The sequence below is a fragment of the Haliaeetus leucocephalus genome, unplaced genomic scaffold (assembly GCF_000737465.1).
Source record: "Haliaeetus leucocephalus isolate CR32 unplaced genomic scaffold, Haliaeetus_leucocephalus-4.0 Scaffold110, whole genome shotgun sequence".
Classification (NCBI taxonomy): domain Eukaryota; kingdom Metazoa; phylum Chordata; class Aves; order Accipitriformes; family Accipitridae; genus Haliaeetus; species Haliaeetus leucocephalus.
The window spans coordinates 2752707-2771866 of record NW_010972546.1 but is presented as its reverse complement, the minus strand read 5'-3'; the positions used below and the strand labels follow the sequence as shown (position 1 = coordinate 2771866).

The 19160-nt window shown below is 58.7% G+C and overlaps 1 protein-coding gene across 3 annotated transcripts; it reads left to right on the top strand.

Annotated features, from left to right (window-relative positions):
• The first annotated feature begins 5835 nt into the window (after nt 1-5835).
• On the top strand, nt 5836-17440 carry STAT3 (signal transducer and activator of transcription 3 (acute-phase response factor)). Of its 3 annotated transcripts, XM_010585616.1 has the most exons (24): nt 5836-7014; nt 7289-7435; nt 8047-8191; nt 8345-8443; nt 8905-9000; nt 9085-9166; nt 9577-9671; nt 9857-10008; nt 10453-10611; nt 10736-10828; nt 11644-11703; nt 11997-12026; nt 12140-12233; nt 12318-12365; nt 12631-12714; nt 12810-12908; nt 13091-13226; nt 13450-13502; nt 13592-13686; nt 14018-14157; nt 14559-14774; nt 15054-15096; nt 15439-15551; nt 15638-17440. In XM_010585616.1, exons 2-24 carry the CDS (start codon nt 7308-7310, stop codon nt 15691-15693), a joined length of 2316 nt encoding a protein of 771 aa, XP_010583918.1. In that variant the 5' UTR covers nt 5836-7014; nt 7289-7307; the 3' UTR covers nt 15694-17440. The 3 variants fall into 3 exon arrangements, with proteins under 3 accessions (XP_010583918.1, XP_010583917.1, XP_010583919.1); XM_010585615.1 differs by lacking the exon at nt 5836-7014 and having other exon boundaries at nt 14559-14771; XM_010585617.1 differs by lacking the exons at nt 5836-7014; nt 8905-9000.
• The last annotated feature ends 1720 nt before the right edge of the window (nt 17441-19160 follow it).

The window sequence follows — 19160 nt, the reverse complement described above, 5'->3', positions numbered from 1 at the left end:
GGTGGCGGGGGGGCGGCTCCGGCAGCGCCTCCGGCCCGTCGGGTGTCTGCGGGGCCGTCAGGGCGGAGGGCACGGCCCCCAGCCGCACGCAGCGGGGTCTTTCCCGGGAGCCTCCCCCGTCGGCCGGGGCCTGTCCCTGCCCTCGGGGCCGGCGGTTTCGCTTTTGTTGGGAGGCGGCAGCTGGTTCCCGCTGCGGCCCGTCCCGGCGGCTGGGCTGAGCCTGGTGCCGCCGTGAGCGGGTGCCCAGCAACAGGTGAGGGCAGCACCCCGCGCTCCCGGGGTAGTCGTAATTGGGGAGGTACTAATTAACCTAAACCTCTAGTCTTGCAGCAAATGGGATTTTTTTCCTTCCCGCAGTTCCCAGCAGGCACAGAGCGAGTCCTGGCTGGGCAGGGGCAGTTCCCAGAAGCCTGTGAGGCTCCGAGCTCCCACGGCACTGGCGTTGTCATGCGCTGCGTGTGGGGTCCCCGCTCCCCAAGCAGTGAAGCGTGCTTACACCGTGCAAACCCCAACAGAGGGTTCAAAGCCTAAATGGGGTTATCGGAGAGTGAGAAGCGTCTGGACTGGTAGGGCCTGAGGAGCTGCCACCTGGTCTGGTTTTGGTGAGCCCGGATGGTGGGGTCTCACATGGTCTGTGTGCTTTGAGGGGTTTAACTGTAGGATGACCCTTGGGCCACAAACTCCAGATTGCCTGAGCAAGGGTTCAGGACAGATGTTGATGCAGCCTGTCTCAGAGGTGAAATGTTCATGCTGATGAAATGACTCGTAACCAAGACTGAAAGCCTAACTGAGGGTCCTGCACCTGGGCAGACCAAGGCTTGAAGACCTGATTGACCTCTCTAGTAGAGCTGTGAGCTCAGGGCTGCAGCTTTAGCCACCCCTTGAACAGAACTGCTCAGCAACGTCTTGCTTGGGGTCTTCTGCCTGGACCAGGCTTTGGTTCGATAACCATCCTTGCCAGCAGTACGTGTGAGGCAGAGTGGCCGAGAAGCAGGTGCAGAGCAGAGCTGTCGGGTCATGCATCTCGGGTGAATATGAGCCGTGTGGCCGAGTAGCCAGAGCGCTCTGTGGGTGCTGACAGCTCTGCCCACCACTCCTGCCTGCTGCTGGCCTCTGTGCTGCCTGTCAGCTTCCCACCACTCAGCACAACACTGTCCTGAGGTGTGCGTGATTCCTGTTCCACAGGCTGCCTGTGCACACCCATGTGCACCTGTTGGAGGGGCGCAGCTGGAGGACCGGCAGTGTGGGGGGAGCAGCGGTGGTGTCCCAGGTGTGGAGGGTGGGCTGCCCTGGGCCCGCTCCAGAGAAGGTCCCTTCTGCGTCTGCAGGGTACTGTCCCTGCCTGTGTGTGCACCTCAGGGCAGTTGACCCCATTTCCACCCTGAAAGTGATTGCTGTCGCTGTCACTCCCCAGTGCAGCCTCTTCTGCTGTTTCCTGTGGATCTGTTGGAGCTGCTGGAGTGGTGGTGGCAGAGGACAGGAGGGGTGTGTGGCTGGGCATCCTCTGCCCTGGGGGGGATGGTGACAGCATTACTCGCAGCTTCTGCAGTGAGAGTTATGTGTTGGGATGGACCCTGGAGAGCTGCTGAGCTGCAGTGAGGAACAGCCAGCTGTGGCCTGTGGGTTGATCAGAGAACTCGGTGCTGTGGCTGCGAGGTCTCCCAGAGCCTCCATCTGCCCTGCGCTGTCACCCTCTTCTCCTTTCACAAATCTCTGCATCACTGCTCTCTTTTTCCACCTCCAGGGCTGGCTTTGAAAACACTCCAGAGGAGCGGAGCCAAGTTCTCCTAATAGCCTTTTCAAAACTTGCTCTTGTGTTTGCCTGGAGCAATTAGCTGCTTTGTTGTAGAAGAACAGTTTTTCATCAGCCTGTTGTGTGGAAGCTGGGGCAGCGAGGCACCTGGCGTCAGTGCAGCAGTTTGTTGGAAAGCCGGGGCTCCCATGAAGCGTTGTTGATGGCATCTGTCATGAGTCTATGATGCTCCCACTGGTGATAACTCTGTTAATGTGACCTATGCGGTGCTATCGGTAACTGAGCTTCCTCCTGCTCATGGCAATGCAGGGGATAAGTGCCACAGTCCTTTCAAGGCTCTCTCTGGTGATTCCCCCCATACACGTTGCCCCGGGGGTCATTGCCGCTTGTTGTGGGGGCACAGGCGAGGGCTGTTCTCAGGCGCGTCCCAGAAACGAGAAAGCAGATGGAAGGCAATTGTGGGACTGCTTCCAGGGCAGCAGCCCTGTTTTAAATAAGGCTGTTGGAGTGTGCAGAGCTCTGCCGAGCTGCCAGTGACGCCACACAGCTCGGGCCTGGCTCTCGTGCTCTGTCCTTGCAGGGGAGCTAAAGAAAGATGAACTTTAGCTCTTGAGTTACTTTTAGCAGCTTTGCTCTGAGCTCTGGACAGTGTGTTTACCCCTGGGCTTGCATCATGCAGTGCTTGGCCCTGGCTGCATGGGTTGCTGCCTGGCTCCGTTCCAGAGACGGGAGGAGACGCTAACCGCAGAGACAGGCAAGCCCAGCAGAATCGGAAAGGTTCAACCCTCAGATCTTTAAATCCAGTCAACGGAGGCTTCCCAGTGGCGGGGCTGGCTGGGGAGAGGCTCCTGCGTGGGGTTTCAGGGCTGACGAGATCAGAGCTTCCCTAACGCTAGTGACTGTGACAATAAGGAACGTCACAGGGACCTTTTCCCTTTGGGATAGTCAGTGCTTCAGGCTGCCTGGCTGCCTTCTGTTGATGCTGGAGGAGCTGGAGCTCAGTGCTACACCAAAGGAGGCAACATCCCCTCTCAGCCCTTCGGGAGGGAGAGGAGGCTTTTGGCTTCCTGACTGCTTCCTGCTCCCAGCTGGTCCTGTCTTCCCACATCCTTCCCTGAGTTGACAGTGGGCCAGGCAGTCTCTGTCACGGGGCCCCCTCCCCGGGGCTGCGTGCCCTCCTGTCACCTGCTGCAGCAGACCTGTCTCTGTTGGCATGAGCCCATGTTCTAGCAAAGCCCGTCTCGAGGCTGAGAGATCCCTCGAGGTGAGAACTGGGTGCCATGGAGCCTCTGGGGATGGTAAGCAGAGACAGTGTCCTGCCCTGGGCTGGCTGCAGGCACAGCTAGCAGGCAGCGGCCTTCTCTGCGGGCTGCTGCCCCGCTCCCACGCGGGGCGAGCCTGCTGTGGTGGTTCTGTACTTGTGCTTGTGGTCTGCAGTGACTTCCTTTGCTTCCTCGGCTGCTCGCCTTGCAAGGAGGTGCCTGCGGTGGGAAGAGGCAGAGCAGCTCATGTTTCGCTGCATGCTAGTTCTGTTTTTCAGGGATCGGTACGACGGTGTGCGGTGCTGGGGCCCTGGCAGGGCGCCGACTTCCTGCGGCCGCGGAGCATGCGCTGCAGCGGGGAGGATCTCGTGCTTGAGTGGGAGCCCGGGCTGCCACGGTGGCTCATCCTGCAGCTATTTGTGGCAGTGAGAAGTGGCTGATTCCTGTCCAAATGCCGCTTCTGCGCAGCAGCCTGAGGGCTTTGCTTTTGGCCTTTTGGTGCACTGCAGATTGGGGCTCCAGTACTGCCCTGAAATACCCAGGTTGTGGCTTTCTTGTGGAAGATCCGCTCGGATCAAGGAGGATCCAGCAAAGTGGCATCTGGTTCAGCTGCTGCAGCCTGATAGGAGAAAGTCTGTCCATGACTGTTCTGCACTGGGCAGTGCCCAGGAAGCCGGCTCCCGTGCAATGGCGATGCTGCAGCACCGGTCCTCGGCTCCTGGCTCAGGGCTGGGGACGCTGCTCTGGCAGGAGACAGGCTGGGGCAGTGGCTACCGTTTCCGGACAGGCTGGAGAAGCACCCACCATGCACGGGGTTGCCGTCGTGGTGGTGCAATAGGAAATGAGGTGGCTGAGCTCACCGGCAGGCAGGGCACTCTGGTGGCTTGTAGGTTTTCAGCTGTTGCCTGGCCCATGTATTTGTTGGGGTTTTCCCCCCCAGAAGCAGCACTGTATGGTTCACACTGTAATAATAGCCTCCAGTACCAAGTTAAAAGGGCTGTGAACACACCACAGCTGCCTGTGTGGAGGGAGCATTCCACATGCTGCTGCAGCCAAACAGCCAGCAAACAGCTGAATTCACTGCAGAATGGGGGCTTTGATGTGATGCCCAGTACGCAGCCATGAACTGCGCAGCTAATGGCCCAGCCTTTCTTGGTCAGCAGTTGCAGAAAACAAAAGTTCTGGGGCTGCAAAGGCCCTGTCACATCAAGGCAAGTCTTTCTCTGAGGCTGAAGGAGAGTCTGTTATTTACAGGCTCTTGCATGGGCTGGGGTCTCTCTCCTCCTCCCTCTCATTGCTCCATTGAAAACAGGCTTGGTTCACATGGCCTTCACTGAGGGTTGTGCCAGAGGGTTGTTGTTCAAGGTTAATGTCCTGTGGGTGTTGCTCCTGTCTTTGGGCCTGTTCGATGCTGTAAAGTTCTAAAAACCTCTTTAACTTCATGTCAGGTGCCAGTGTCTGTCTTCTTCCTGTGTCTCAGTCCACAACAGGATGCTCCCCTTTTCTCTCCTTTTCAAAAAGCATCCAGAAAAATGGGGAAAGTGTCACGTGCAGCAAAGATCAGAAGAGCGCGACATACAGTGATGTTGAAAGTGTCAGGTGACAGTGATCTGATATGTGGGCCCATCTTGGAGAAGCTGCTAGTGAAACCCAGCTCTCTATGCTGTGCAGCCCCTCGTGGTCAAGCGGGGCCTTGGGGCATGGGAGCTGTGGGTGGGCAGCTGCGGGTGGTGGCAGGGTGCCTGTGGTCATCTCTTGTGCTGCTGGAAATCTGCACAAGCACCCAGCTCTGTGCTCCAAGCGAGGTTCAAAACTCCTGCCTGATGCTACTGTGTACCCAGGGAAGTCTTACTTGCCATCAAAGCTTCATAAATGACTGTCCTGCCTAATAAAAGCCTGCTTGGCTCCTAGGTGGAGCAGCTGCTCTCGCTTGTGTCTTCACCTGCTTCCAGCCCATCCTGGGGCCTAGGGCAGAGCAGCCTGGTTTGCTGGAGGGGAATAAATCCCATCTCAAGGGGTGGCATGGCCATCCTCCCATCTACCTCCTCTTCACTCTGCTTGTCGGGCACTGCTCTGTGCCTCCAGCACCCCTCCTGGTGCTGGCCTGTTCCCAGACCTTCACACCTCCTGGGGCATTTGCTGTGATTTCCTTCGTGCTGGCTCCTCGGGGCTGCCCCACCGTGATGGTTTGCTCCCGCAGAAGCTGCGGCGGGCTCATGTGCCCATGGTGCCGCGGGATGGAGTGCGGTGCCCTGACCCACACCGAGCCCAGGGCCAGCCTGGGACTCCTGGCTGGTGCTGGGCCCCATTGCCTGCGCTCTGCTCCTGCAGCACCAGCTGGGCCACCAGCCTGGCTGCTGGTCACTGGCTGCCCAGCTGTCCCCAAACCCCAGCTGGCATGTCACTTGCTGCAGTGACCTTTGGGAAGAGCAAACAGCTTTCTGCAGGGAAGTGACTTTGTGCTGGCGTAGAGCAAAGCTCTGTGCCTTTGCTCCCTAAGCACAGCTTGCGGTCCCCTCGTTAGCATTAGTTTGATTTCCATCGATATACAAGTTGCTAACTTGAAAATTGCTCCTTCCTTGTTTCTATTGTTTCCTGGCAGTCTCCGCCTTCTGCACTTACTGTAAGCTCTGCAGCTCCTTCCCTGCCTCCCGGAGCAGAGGCAGGCATGCGCACCTCTGGCCGGAGGGCGCCTGGAAGACACTGGCACCACATTAAAGCCTTGTACCTGTCGCTGGTGACCTACATGCCCAAGACCCCTCTTTTCCCCTCTGGCAAGAAGGTAGGAAAGCTTTGGGAAATGGTGCGTCTCTCTAGGAGAAAGCTTTGCCGAAGGCAAGCACTTTGGAAGTGTGCTCTCGTGTGGGGAAGCTCGGTGCTTGCCAGGCTGAAGCAGGACAGATGGAAGCTCAATTCCTGAAGCCGAGCCCAAAGCTGTGTTCCCTGTGCTGGGGGAGCTTCTGCGCAGCTCAGCGCAGGTCTGAGGGGTTTGATGGTGTTCGGAGCTGCCTATGACATAACTTTTAACCTTGCTCTGACCCTGTGGTGTGAGGAGCGCTGAGAAGTGAGGCTTCCTACCTGACTGGGTTTGTAAGAGTGACTGCATCCGGCCTGACCTGCTTGGGGCTGCACCCAGCCCTGCGGGCTTGTGCCTCCCCCGAGATCTCGGGTTTGTGGGCTGTGAGATCCTCCACAGGGGTGGGAGAGGATGAGGCTCAGCTCAGCAGCTAGGGCCTGCCTGCTCTGCTCCTGTAATCTGGTGCAAATGGCCACTGGTTGCCGGTGCCAGTGTCAGCTCTGCTGTTCTGAGCTCAGATGTTTCAGATTAATTTCATGACATGTGGTGAAAAAAGAATGAGTCAGAATCTGGGCTTTATTCAGCTTTGCAGCTGGGCTGGCTGGAGTGAAACCTTTCTGCCACCGCTGTTCTTGGGAAGCTCGGCTGGGCTGGGGCCGAAGCTGCCTTCCATGCTTGCCTTTGGCTGGATTTCAAGTTGAGCTCTCGGGATGAAGTGGTGCTGCTGGGCCCTCACTTTTTGGTGCTCTGGCTGCTTTGCTGCTCACCCTGCAGGCAGGCAAGGCTGCGTGGCCGTGTACTGCGCCGTCGGGGGCTCCGGGGTCGAGTGCTGCAGCACGGATGTCAGCGGGTGTGAAAAGGGCTTTTCCCCTCGCAGCCAGGCTGGTTCCTTCCCCAGCCTCCCCGAGGCATGCGTGCCAGTATTCCCACAGTAAGGATGCATTTTCAGCCTGCAGTTCCGCCTTCTCTTGACCCAGGCCCACCCATGGGTGACGGCAGAGGTGCCTGCCCTGCCAGCCCGAGCTGGCAGCCACTCTTGCCTTGCCAGACCCCAGCCTGGAAGCACAAACTGGTGCTAGTCCCAGGGCTCCTTGAACTGGTCCTGTGGCTACTGGCTCGGGGTGGATTTTGCTGAAGAGGAACCGGCTCCTGGATGTGTGATCAGCTCCTCGGGGACACGGGGCCTGGGCTCATCCCTTGGGGTGCGTTGGAGCTCTGCAGTGTCGCGGGCCCAGAGCTGTGCACACAGCAGCTACCCTTGGAGGGATGGGCACTGCCTGGCCCTTGCCAGTGCCAGCCCTCTCGGAGCTGTGTGCCCCAGGCTTGCCGTGCCCTGGCTGTCTCTGGTTCTTGCCCCGTCAGCCCACCCCAAAGGGGAGCAGCGGTTGTGGCTGGGTCCTGCTGAATGGCTGGCAGGAGGGAGTTTGGAGAGTCCTGGGTGCCAGCTCTGAGCAGCATGTGTGCCCATCCCACCAGGTCTCCGGAGCTGGCCAGGATGGCCCAGTGGAACCAGCTGCAGCAGCTCGACACGCGATACCTGGAGCAGCTCCACCAGCTCTACAGCGACAGCTTTCCCATGGAGCTCCGGCAGTTTCTGGCCCCGTGGATTGAGAGCCAGGACTGGTAAGTTCTTGCGAAATGCTGGCATAGGGACTTTGCTCCGGACACCTGCACTGGGGAGGCAGCAGGTCTGGAGGAGCTCTGCCACTTTCCCTGGGCTCTTGACATGGCAGGGCTGGTCTTCCTCCCTGAGGCTCGTGTGGCGGGAAGGGGAGTGGGACTCTGTGTGCATAGTGCCAGACCCCGGACCAGGAGAAGGGAGAGCTCCAAAGCAGAGGTGTCCCCATTCAGGGCTGACTTACATTGACCTCTGTTGTAAGCGAGGTTGACACAGAGCACTGATTCCTGGATCCCATCCAGAGAGCACATGGGACTGGTGAGGTGCTTGCATGCACTGTCTGCCTGGCTTAAGGCCAGACTTTAAGTCCGAGTCCAAAACCTCTGTGTCGCGCTGCCCTTGCGGGTGCAGTCCAAGGGCTCGGTTTATTGGCGTGAAGCAAGTCAGGCCTGCTCTAGCCCTTGCTTTGGTGCAGGTTAGGAAGATGGCTGGGGTGTTAAATTGCGTGGGGGATGGCAGGCGTGAGCAGACCTGCCCTGCCTGCAGTGCTGGCTGCAGTGCTGCCTTGTCCCTTCCCCTGTGCCGGGCACCCAGGACTCTGCCCTCCCTCATGCAGGGCGTACGCCGCCAGCAAGGAGTCGCATGCTACGCTGGTGTTCCACAACCTGCTGGGGGAGATCGACCAGCAGTACAGCCGCTTCCTGCAGGAGTCCAACGTCTTGTACCAGCACAACCTGCGGCGCATCAAGCAGTTCCTGCAGGTGAGATGGGAAGCACTGGTTTGGCATGGGGAGGCATTGGGGGAGCCTGTGGAAGTCCAATGGCTTCCTCAGCACAGCTCACGACCCACACCCCTAAAGGATGCTGGGAGTTACATTGTGCCTGCTAAACTTGGGGATTTGAACCTTTTACAGAGCAGATACTTGGAGAAGCCAATGGAAATAGCCCGCATCGTGGCTCGCTGCCTGTGGGAAGAGTCCCGGCTCCTCCAGACAGCTGCCACTGCAGCCCAGGTCAGTGGCTTGGGTGACCAGGGGCCACTGTCCCACCGCCCACCCAGCAGCACTGTTTGGGTACTTGATGCTGTAGGGAAGCTGCAGTCTGAAGCTCCCCACTCGCTTCCTTCAATAACGACAGCTGCTTTGTGCTGAGGGATGGTCCAGCTGCGGTGGCTGATAACTTCTGCTCTCTGGGCAGCAGCTGCTTCCCACCAGGATGCAGCCTGGGTGCTCTCTGTCTGGGGTGGCTGTTAGCTTTGTGCATCTGTCTCTCCTCTTGCCCCTTGCTTGGGGTGCGCCCTGCACCATGCACCTTGCTGTGCAGCCCTGGAGCTAATGCTGCAAGCGAGCAGCCAGCTGCACTGGGTTTTGTTAGTGAGGTTGTGAAGACCCTTCCTGCAAAACCTCCTCAGGCAGGGAGGGGAGTGTCCCTGGGTCATGGCCCTGTTCTAATGCCCTCCTTGTCCCCTCTGCAGCAAGGGGGACAGGCAACACATCCGACAGCAGCTGTAGTGACGGAAAAGCAGCAGATGCTGGAGCAGCATCTGCAGGATGTGAGGAAGAGGGTGCAGGTATGAGTGCTGCCTAGGCACCTTCTCCTTTACCCACAGGGGTGATTTAGTGCTTTGAATAAATCCACATCTCTTGCCTTGCAGGATCTGGAGCAGAAGATGAAAGTGGTGGAGAATCTCCAGGATGACTTTGATTTTAACTACAAGACTTTGAAAAGCCAAGGAGGTAATGGAAGCTCATTAGCATCTGGCAAACCAAAGTGTGTTCCTGCTAGGAAACTTACTGGAGGGCACGTTCCAGTCTTCCTGGTGCCTCCTCTCCAAGCAAGAAGGGTGGCTTAGGCTCAGGACATTTGCATGGCAATTGGAGAAACCTTGCCTTCTGACACTGCCTCCAGGGAATTTGAACCAGAGCTCTGCCTGTGAGCAGAGAAATGGCGTGTGGGGGTGATAGCGCTGCTTTGCCTGCAGGAAAGCCAGCAAGGTGCTTAGAGGCTGTGTGAGATCGCTGCTTAACTATTAAAGTTTTTCTAGGGTGCCCACTCCTTTGCAGTGGAAGTCTTTTGTTTGTGTGATGCTTGGGAGGGTAGGAGGAGTCCATGTGCATGGCTGAAGCTTTCTCACTTCTTTGCACAGACATGCAGGACCTGAATGGAAACAATCAGTCGGTGACCCGGCAGAAAATGCAGCAGCTGGAACAGATGCTCACGGCACTGGACCAAATGCGAAGGGTATGTCGTGCAGCTGGCCCTCCAGATCCCCCTGGGGTATGCGTTTGGTGTTCCTGCATGGCCAGAACTGAGAGCAGTGCTGGAAATGCAGCCCTGGGCGACTTCTTTCTTGTCTGTGAATGTAAAACTTGCAGATCTTGGAGGGAGTCAGAGGGTGTTGAAGGTTCTGCTTTCTTTTTTGACAGGGTATTGTGAGTGAGCTGGCTGGACTGTTGTCAGCTATGGAGTATGTGCAGAAGATGCTGGCAGATGAGGAATTGGCAGACTGGAAGAGACGGCAGCAGATCGCCTGCATTGGTGGCCCACCAAATATCTGCTTAGACCGGCTCGAGAACTGGTAGGAGCTGGCTGGGGGTTGGATCAGTCACCAGAGAGGTGGCATTCAAACACCTGTAGTGGAAGTGAGCTCTTTGCCTCTGGAAACATCTTTGCAAAATGGCTTCTGATGCCTGCAAGCATAAATGTAATCTGCTAGTCAGGCTGAGCCTCGATAGTGGGCTCTAGTGCTGGAATGGTTAGCCCCAGGCCTGTGGGACTTTGAGGCTGCTGTGAGAAGTTCCTGTTGTGTCTCTGCAGAACTTGGGTGTGTGTAGGTTTCTCTTGTAATGCATGGCCTAGAAAAATGCGCTGGGCCAGGAGCCATAGGCATGTTCTGTTCTCTGCTGGTTTGGTATAGAGAGCATCCTCTCTTGCCCAAGCAAGAGAAGAGTAGGGCTCTGCGGGCTGGGACCATGCAGGGCTCGGCAGCCAGAGCTAACACTGGTTCTTCCTGCTCCCCTAGGATAACCTCTCTTGCTGAATCACAGCTACAGACCCGGCAGCAGATCAAGAAGTTGGAAGAACTGCAGCAGAAAGTGTCCTACAAGGGTGACCCAATTGTCCAACACCGGCCCATGCTGGAGGAGCGGATTGTGGAGCTGTTCAGGAACCTGATGAAAAGGTGTCAAGGGCTGGGAGGGAGCTGTGGACAGTCCCCTGGTCACAGGCAGCGGGTGGAGGGGTGGGCAGTGAGCATGCTGGGCCAGGCTGAGGTTTAACTGTGGTTCTTGTGCCTTTCCCTGCAGTGCTTTCGTTGTGGAGAGGCAGCCCTGCATGCCCATGCACCCCGACCGGCCCCTGGTCATCAAAACTGGCGTGCAGTTCACCACTAAAGTCAGGTGGGTCACCGGTCCTTGCGATCCTGCTGCACTACGGGCAGGGGAAATGAGCCGTGTGGGGGAAAGCAAAGCAGGATCTCTCTCCGAAGGAGATGCTGGTGCAGATCCAGCCTCCAGCTTGCCTGGGGAGTGCTGGTGCTGGGAGGGAATGAATCCCAGCAGGCTGGCCCTGCTGGAGTGCCGCCTGTGTGACTCAGTGCAGGGATGGTGGCTGCTGGCTGGGGCTCTGCTGCGTTCCTGGAGGCAGCCAGAATTCTGGTAAATCCCGCTGCAGGGGTGGGGAGCAGGAAGAGTCAACGCATCTCTGGCCAGCTGTGTCTCAGCTGGCCTGTGTTCCCTACCAGCTCCCACAGAGAGCAGCTGCTCCAACACCAAACTCTACCTGGAACTTCTTCAGCATCTCCCAGCTGTGCCCGTTGCCCCCTTGGGATGTGGCAGCATCTTGCCACAGAGCAGTGTGGCGGGTGTTTGTTCAGAGCAGATGTCTGCCTGGTGCAGGCAGTCAGCAGCCAAACCGAGCCCTTCTCAGGGTGCTCAGGGGAGCATGGGCACCTCCCCAGTTCTGGGGACAGGTGTCGGGGCTGACGTGTCAGAGGTCTGCATGCAGATGGGCTCAGGGATGCCGGAGGAGCTGGGTAATACCGCATCTCTGAATTTTGTGGTGTGAACTGCGGTGCTGTTTGCTGGGGGGAGGCACACAGCACTGCTGTCCATCTAGCTGTTCTGCAGTCTGTGCCAGATGCTGTGTTGAATTAGAGTTGCTCGCCTGCGCAGGATGTTCACGCTCACACTCTGTGTCTGCTAACTCTTTGCAGGTTGTTGGTCAAGTTTCCAGAGCTGAACTATCAGCTGAAAATTAAAGTCTGCATTGACAAGTGAGTCCTGTGCTCTGATCCTGGCGATTTTGAGTGGGTTTACTGGAGTGGGACTTGTTCCTGCTGCCGTTGGGTCAGGCTCCATCCCCGCACTGAGGGCCAGTGTGACGCCCAGTAGAAGGGGAGGGTGCAGGGTGGCACTGGGTCCCAGGGGTTTGTTCCCATGTGGGGGAACAGCCTTGGGGGGCTTGTGGGACTTGATGTTGTGATGTAGCCAGCCCCACACACCAGCTGGTCTACATCAGGGTGGGAAGGCCATGGCCATGACCGGGTGTGTCTCTCCCCTTTCCTAGGGACTCCGGGGATGTTGCAGCACTTCGGGGGTAAGTGCAATGTCTTTTCTTTTCTTGCTTCTGTTTTTAATCCTGGCAAACGCCTGCTGCACGTTTGCTCTGAGAGGGCCCTGTCAGCCACGCTCTGTCTTTCCTCTTTCGAGGTCCCGGAAATTTAACATCCTGGGGACAAACACCAAGGTCATGAACATGGAGGAGTCAAACAATGGTAGCCTCTCAGCAGAGTTCAAGCACCTGGTAGGTATCACGAGCTTTCAGGCTGCTCCTGTTAAGGCTGTGTGCCGTCATGGTGTTGCTTCAGCCTGTTCCTTCTCTCCACAGACCCTGCGGGAGCAACGGTGCGGTAATGGAGGCAGAGCCAACTGTGATGTAAGTGCTGGGGGAGCCCTGGGTAGGAGAGCCCTTTGCCAGCAGCTCTGCTCCCTGTCTTGCTCCCTGTCTCGCAGCTGAGCCATGAGGGGAAGCAGGAGCCCTGCCCTGAGAGGGAGTGTCCACAGGCACTCTCTGGTGTGTTGGCAGCTGCCAGACCAGCCCTCTTCACCCAGACCTAAGCAGCAGCGTTGGGCCTGATGGCTGTGTGTCAGGCTGAGGGCAGGTGTCTCCTGCGTGCTCATTGTGTCCTCTTCCATCTTAGGCCTCGCTGATAGTCACTGAGGAGCTGCACCTCATCACCTTCGAGACAGAGGTGTATCACCAGGGGTTGAAGATCGACCTGGAGGTGAGCTGTGGGTTACTGCCTGTCACTGCCATGGGCCTGGGTGCAGAGGAGCCCTGGGAGATGTCCTAGCCCATGGTCACATCCTGTCTTTGCAGACCCACTCACTGCCTGTGGTGGTCATCTCCAACATCTGCCAGATGCCCAATGCCTGGGCATCCATCCTGTGGTACAACATGCTGACTAACAACCCCAAGGTAGGGCCTGGCGCTGTGGGGGCAGCTGGCAGAGCAGCAGTGCAGGCTTTGGGATCAGAGTGTCCCAGCAGGCAGGCTGCAGGCAGGGAGAGGGAAGCTGTGGCCTGGGAGCAGGGCTGGGGCAGGACCTGGCCCTGCTTCTGTCCCGTGTCCTGCTCAGGGCTGTGTTTTCCCTCACGCAGAACGTGAACTTCTTCACCAAACCCCCCATTGGGACCTGGGACCAGGTGGCAGAGGTGCTGAGCTGGCAGTTCTCCTCCACCACAAAGCGCGGCCTCAGCATCGAGCAGCTGACAACGCTGGCAGAAAAACTTCTAGGTAACCTGCTGTGGGTGTCCTGCCCGTCCCTGCTGTCCCTCAGGGTGGCTTCTCGTCTGTAAATGCAATACAGGAGCAAGATCGTGTTGTTTGGGAGAGGAGCTATAATTTTCAGTTGCTTGGTTTTCTCCCAAACAACACAAACCTCGGGTTGCTCCCTGGAAGTGTGGTGTCTTTGGAAGAACAGCTCTATCTAAATGTTGATGCTCCTGTTCTCTGCCAGGGCCAGGTGTGAATTACTCTGGCTGTCAGATCACCTGGGCCAAGTTCTGCAAGGTATAACTTGCTCTCTTCCCCTCAGCACCTTCCCTTGGCTGTTCCCTTCCTCCAAGCCATGCTCACGGCCTCTCTCTCCTCTTCCTCAGGAGAACATGGCTGGCAAAGGCTTTTCTTTCTGGGTCTGGCTGGACAACATCATTGACTTGGTGAAAAAGTACATCCTGGCGCTGTGGAACGAAGGGTGAGCCTCGGCCAGTGTCAGTCCAGAGACCCTTGGTTGGGCTGGGTCTTGGGAGGGGTCCCACGAGTCGTGTCCTGATGGAGCGGGGTGCCTCGTCCAGGCACCTCGTCCAGGTGGGCTCTCCTGGGATGCTTTTTCTGTCCATGCCCTGTTGGCTGGTTCAGAGTGAAAACCCACCTGGGAGTCCTTAAAATGTTGGTGGCTCTGCTGGTGGCCAGCCCAGGTCCTGCTGCTGCTTGATGCTGTGCAGAGAGCTGGCAGAATTCACATCCTGGAATAGCTGCCCCGGTATCCTGACCCACCCTTGCTGTCCTCACTTTCTGCTGCCCAGGTACATCATGGGGTTCATCAGCAAGGAGCGGGAGCGAGCCATCCTGAGCACCAAGCCTCCAGGAACCTTCCTGCTGCGGTTCAGCGAGAGCAGCAAGGAAGGTGGCATCACCTTCACGTGGGTGGAGAAGGACATCAGCGGTATGTTGCTCTTCCCCTTGCTGCCCTGGGTGCGGTGCCTTTCTCAGCCAGTGTTCCTGGCTCCGAAGGGGGCTTGGAACGCCCTGATAAGACACTTGTTATTTGTCCTTGTCCTGACAAGAGCTCTTCCTAGGTTAACTCTTTGAGCCTGGGTGCCCTTTGCTGGTCTCTGCCTCCTGAGTGTCCCTGTCTATGTGCCACCCATGTGGCGCAGTTTTCTGTGACCCTGAAACCACCTGGCAGGTCCCCGTCCTGTCCCGTGGTCTGCTGGGTGCCTCGTGAGGCTGAGCACAGCCCCAGGCCGATCTTGTCCCTGCTGCTCCTGGGGTGTTTGAGGAGGGCCCTGTCTTTGCCTGAGGAACGTGGGTGTCTTGCCCTGTGTCAAAAGTCTCCTTGTACAGGGAAGACCCAGATCCAGTCTGTGGAGCCTTACACCAAGCAGCAGCTGAACAACATGTCATTTGCGGAGATCATCATGGGCTACAAAATCATGGATGCCACCAACATCCTGGTGTCCCCCCTGGTGTACCTGTACCCAGACATCCCGAAGGAGGAGGCATTTGGGAAGTACTGCCGCTCTGAGAGCCAGGAGCACTCTGAAGCTACTGACTCAGGTAGTTGTTGACTTTCTGCGCTCCAGCATGGCTCCTGTGTTGTGAGGAGGCTCCAGGGACAGCACTGGTGGAAGAGCTGTCACCAGCCAGGATCCTGTGCTGGTCCCTGGAGGGCATAGCCACATCAGGGAACTAGCAGTGGGGTCCCCATGGAGTGCAGGCAGCGAGGGCTGTGCCAGGGCTGGGAGGGTGGGCTCTGTCTGCAGGTCTGTGCTCTGGAGGGGGATGAGAGCAAGGTTCCCCCTCTGGCGGCTCTTGACAAGGCTGCTCACTCCTCTGCAGGTGCTGCTCCGTATCTGAAGACCAAGTTCATCTGTGTCACTCCGTGAGTGTTCCGGGGGGGTATCTCTGAGTGCTGAGGCGGCATTTGTGTGCTCAGCCTTGCTTGAGGGGGGTTTCCTTCCCACCGCTGCCTGGACTCTGCCTGGGTACCATGAGGCTCCCAGCCTGGGCAGGGGGAGACCACGGGGGCTGAGCCAGGTTCTGGCTCACTGCCCTAACCACAGGCTGCTTCTTCCCCTCCTGGGGCCCCTTTCCTCTGGAGAGCTCTTGAGACTGGCTGTGCCGTGCCCTGGGGCCTGTCAGGGGGGAGAGGGGGTACCGGAGAGCTCTGGCCAGGCACTGACTCTGGAGGTTTCTGGTTTTTTTCCCTTCCACCCTCGGACAGCACCTCCTTCAGCAACAGCATAGACCTGCCCATGTCCCCGCGCACCCTGGACTCGCTCATGCAGTTTGGCAACAGCAGTGAGGGAGCAGAGGCTAATGCAGGGGGGCAGTTTGGTGAGTCTGGCGTGTCGTGGCACCCAAGGGGGTCCTGGCTGTAGCCACACATGGGCCCTGTAACCTCTGGCTGTGTCTCCCCGCAGAGTCGCTGACCTTTGACATGGAGCTGACCCCGGAGTGTGCTTCTTCACCGATGTGAGGTGCTCCGCCGGCACTCGCGGGGGCCCTCCCAGGACTCGGGCTTGCCGCCTCCAAAGAGCTCCCCTGGTCTCGCCCTGCTCGGTCATGGTTGCTCTGGGCCTTTCCTCGGGAGGAGCTGGGGGCTGGGGTCCTTGCCACTGATTCCTTGTTTGACCCAGATGAACACCACCCTCTCCGGGGTGGTGCCGTTCGTCTCTTTGGGGGGAGGGGGGGATGAACCTTTTTCTATTTCCTTCCATAACAGTTTTTTATTATTGTTTCGCTCATTCAAGTGCCTATTAGCCTCCAATCGCAGCCTCAGTTTTTACAAATGCTTCTGCAGCCCCAGTTGCGCTGCCTGCTGTTGAAAGCTGCTTTCCTGACTGCCAGAGTCTAAAAGCCCGTGAAGATCCTATGAGCCTGGATTTTGCCTCCAGGCGCCTGAGAAGGGATCGGCCGTTCCTGGCCTCCGCATGGGTTACCTGGTGCGCCATGCAACAGGGGTCTGCCCTGCTGCTGCCCCAGCAGCCCTCCCAGAGCTTGCAGAGTGCAGAGGGATCCCCTCTCCGCACCTTTGGCCCTTTGCTGGAGGACCAGCTCGTGGCTCAGAGTTGCAAGGTAGATAGGCCCCGGCGCTCCTGCCCTGTGAGGGTGATGGTTCGGCTGGGCTCAGCCTGGGCTTTGCTGGGAGCAGGGAGTTCAGTGGCTGCCTGTGCTTGCCACCAACTTCCTGCTGTGGGCGCAGAGATCCAGCTGACTCCAGCAGCCCCAGGGCTCCTGCTGGGACAACTGGTTTCCCTGTGGTGCAAAGGCTGCCCTGGGGCAGGGCAGTGATGTGTCCCGACACCAGTGCATGCTCGTAAGCATGCAGCATTTGCATCTTGGGTCTGTTTCGGGACCTGGGTATAACCACAGAGGCTGCCCTGACCGTGGCTTGCCCTGTGGCCATGCTAATGACAGGAGCACGGCTGTGCCTCCCTCGCTGTGCAGAATTAGACCCGTTGGACGCTGGGGGGGAGGATGGGAGACTGTTGGATCCAACGTGGCCTGCAGTGGATGGCCCGGCCTGGCCCTTTTCCCTCCGGTATGGCTTGTGACGTCCCAGGCAGTGGGTTTGCAGCTTCCTGGGGGCTTTGCGTGGCATTTTTGTTAGAGGTTGGCTGTTGCTGTTAAGGTAGGAGGTGGCAAGAGTTGAAGGGAGCAGGATGTACGTAGGAGGAGGAATCTGCTGTTGGCCAGTGCTTGACGGAGACGTGGTTGTTGCAGAGGGCAGGTTTCCTTGCCCAGGAGGTCGAGAAAAGGTGGAAGTTGTGCTGGCCAATGGCTTATTTACCAAAACGGGAGGAGCCCTCCTGCCCATTCCGTGCGGTGGGCATGCAGACACGAATTAGCAAGGAAGGGGCAGGAGAGGCAGTGGGAGAGCTGCTTGCACTCCCTGCCCTCAGCATCTGGAAGCCCGTGGTGTTTGTGGGGCTGCAGCTGCCCGTGGTGGGTGGCACCAAGGGGGTTGTGTGCTGTGCTCAGCCGGGCCTGGCGCTTCGGGGCAGCACGTGGGAGCTGTCGGCGCTGAGGCTGTGGGTAACATCAGCAGAGAAGTGTCTGAGTGGGCACCAGCCCCAGGCTTTACAGGTCTCTTGATTTGTCTTGATTTGGCCCTGGGTGGAGAGAGACCCTCAATCGTCTGTACCAGCGATGCTGCTGTGGTGCAGGGTGGACCCGTCGCGTGGCTCTGGCTTTTCTGCCCAGTAAAGACTCTGGGATGTCCCCGCAGCGTGGGCTGCACTGAAGCATCGCCGCCTGTGGGCAGAGAGCCAGAGGGCAGGGCAGGGGGTAGGATCCCCAGGGGAAAGGGAGAGAGGGCTGTGGGGTTCGGGCCAGCCCCTTTAGCTGTGTGTGGGCAGGAGAGGGTGTCCGTGGCTCGCCCTGGGGACAGGAATGCCCTTTGAAGTTGGGAGGTGCTCAGAGGGGACGAGGGCCGTTTGCCCCAGTGCTCCCGTGCAGCTGCCTCCAGCTGCAGTCACTGTAGACCTGGGCAGCGTTCAATACTGTAAAAAATTTTATTTTTTTGTATATTTTATTGCTGTATCTACAGGCTTTAACTTTCTCCAAAATAAAGGCTCTGAAGCGACATGCTCTCGGCGTGTGAGTTCAGCTGTCTGTGTGCGGCGCCTGCCTTACCCCACTCCGGGAACTGGGGCCTCTGTCAGCGAAACGCCGGCCCTGACGCCAGAGCTGCGGTTTGCTCAGCGCAAACCAGCACACACCCGCCCCCCGCTGCGCAGTGCTGCCTGCACCTGACCTGCGCCGCTGCCCGGCACGCGTGGGCAGGCTGCTTTCGGGCCGCCTGCCTTATCGGAGCATGGCAGGGCACTTCCCTGGGGGAGCAGGGGGATGGCGGGGGGGTGTATCACCATGCTGCAGCACAGGGCTGGTTTTTTCTGTCTGCCCCCGGCGCAGCGCCTGGGTCTCCTCCACTTGCGTAAAGGAAACTCCGGTGCCAGCGTGGGAGGACATGGCTGCGCCGGGGCCCTGCTCGGGCTGCCGCCTGCTCGGTGGCATCTGGGGCTGCACTGGGACCCCTGTGCTGTTCCCCCCACGGGTGCTTCTGCCTCGGGGGGGTGGTGGGTCACTGGGCTCCGGGTGGAGTTGACTTTCTCCACCGCCCCTCTCCTTGGGGCTGCATCCCTGGGCTGGGTGAGGGGGTGGCTGCTTGGGGGCCCTGCGGGGACCTGGCCACAGGCCCAGGGCTGCAGTGTGGGCTTGCCCTGCCCTCTCGGGGTGTCCCCCAGAGTCGCCCCTCGCTATTGCCCTGGGCTAGTGCTGGGGCTGAGGGCAGCAGGTCCCAGGCTCTGTAGGGCAAGGTGCCTGCGTGGGGCGGGTGTGCGTGTGTGTGTGTTCTGGGCTGGAGCTGGGAGCAGGCAGGCAGCAGCAGGGCTGTGCTGCCCGTAGAGCACCAGCATCTCCCCCAGGGCCCCTGTGGGATCTGCACCCCCAGCGCTTGCCACCTGCGGCCCTCTGCAAAGCCACGGAGCAGCAGGATTTTTGTTGCAGGGTTGGGGCTCTGATGAGGCCGAGAGGGAGAGATTATTGCTCAGTCAGAGCAGGATTAGCAGGGTTTTTTTTCATGCAGGTCATGCTCAATAAATCCCCTGTAGCCCCTGTGGAACCAGCTGCACTGGGCTGGTTCAAGGCGTTGGAGGTGGACCTGAAGCCTCCTATGCCCTCCCCACCCCCTGGAGCATCCTGCTTACGTCTGAGCTAAATGCTGAGGCCATCGTGTGTCCCTGCTCTGGGAACCAGCCCCACCAGGACCCTCCATTTCACCATCGAACCAAACCAGGATTCTGCACACAGCTGGCAAACCCATTCCTGCCCCCATGGCAGCTGCATGGGATTGTGCGTTTGCTCTTGGCAGTGCAGCCCGGGGTGCTGGGGGAGGTGGGTCCCATAGGAACACAGCTCAGCCCCAGGGACACCCCCCCCTCC

Excerpts from the sequence above, each read along its gene's own strand:
- STAT3 (XM_010585616.1), top strand. The coding sequence starts at position 7,308 with ATGGCCCAGTGGAACCAGCTGCAGCAGCTCGACACGCGATACCTGGAG. Across the intron at positions 9,167-9,576 it reads GACTTTGAAAAGCCAAGGAG|ACATGCAGGACCTGAATGGA; the intron begins GTAATGGAAGCT and ends TTCTTTGCACAG. Across the intron at positions 14,775-15,053 it reads TGAAGCTACTGACTCAGGTA|GTGCTGCTCCGTATCTGAAG; the intron begins GTTGTTGACTTT and ends ACTCCTCTGCAG.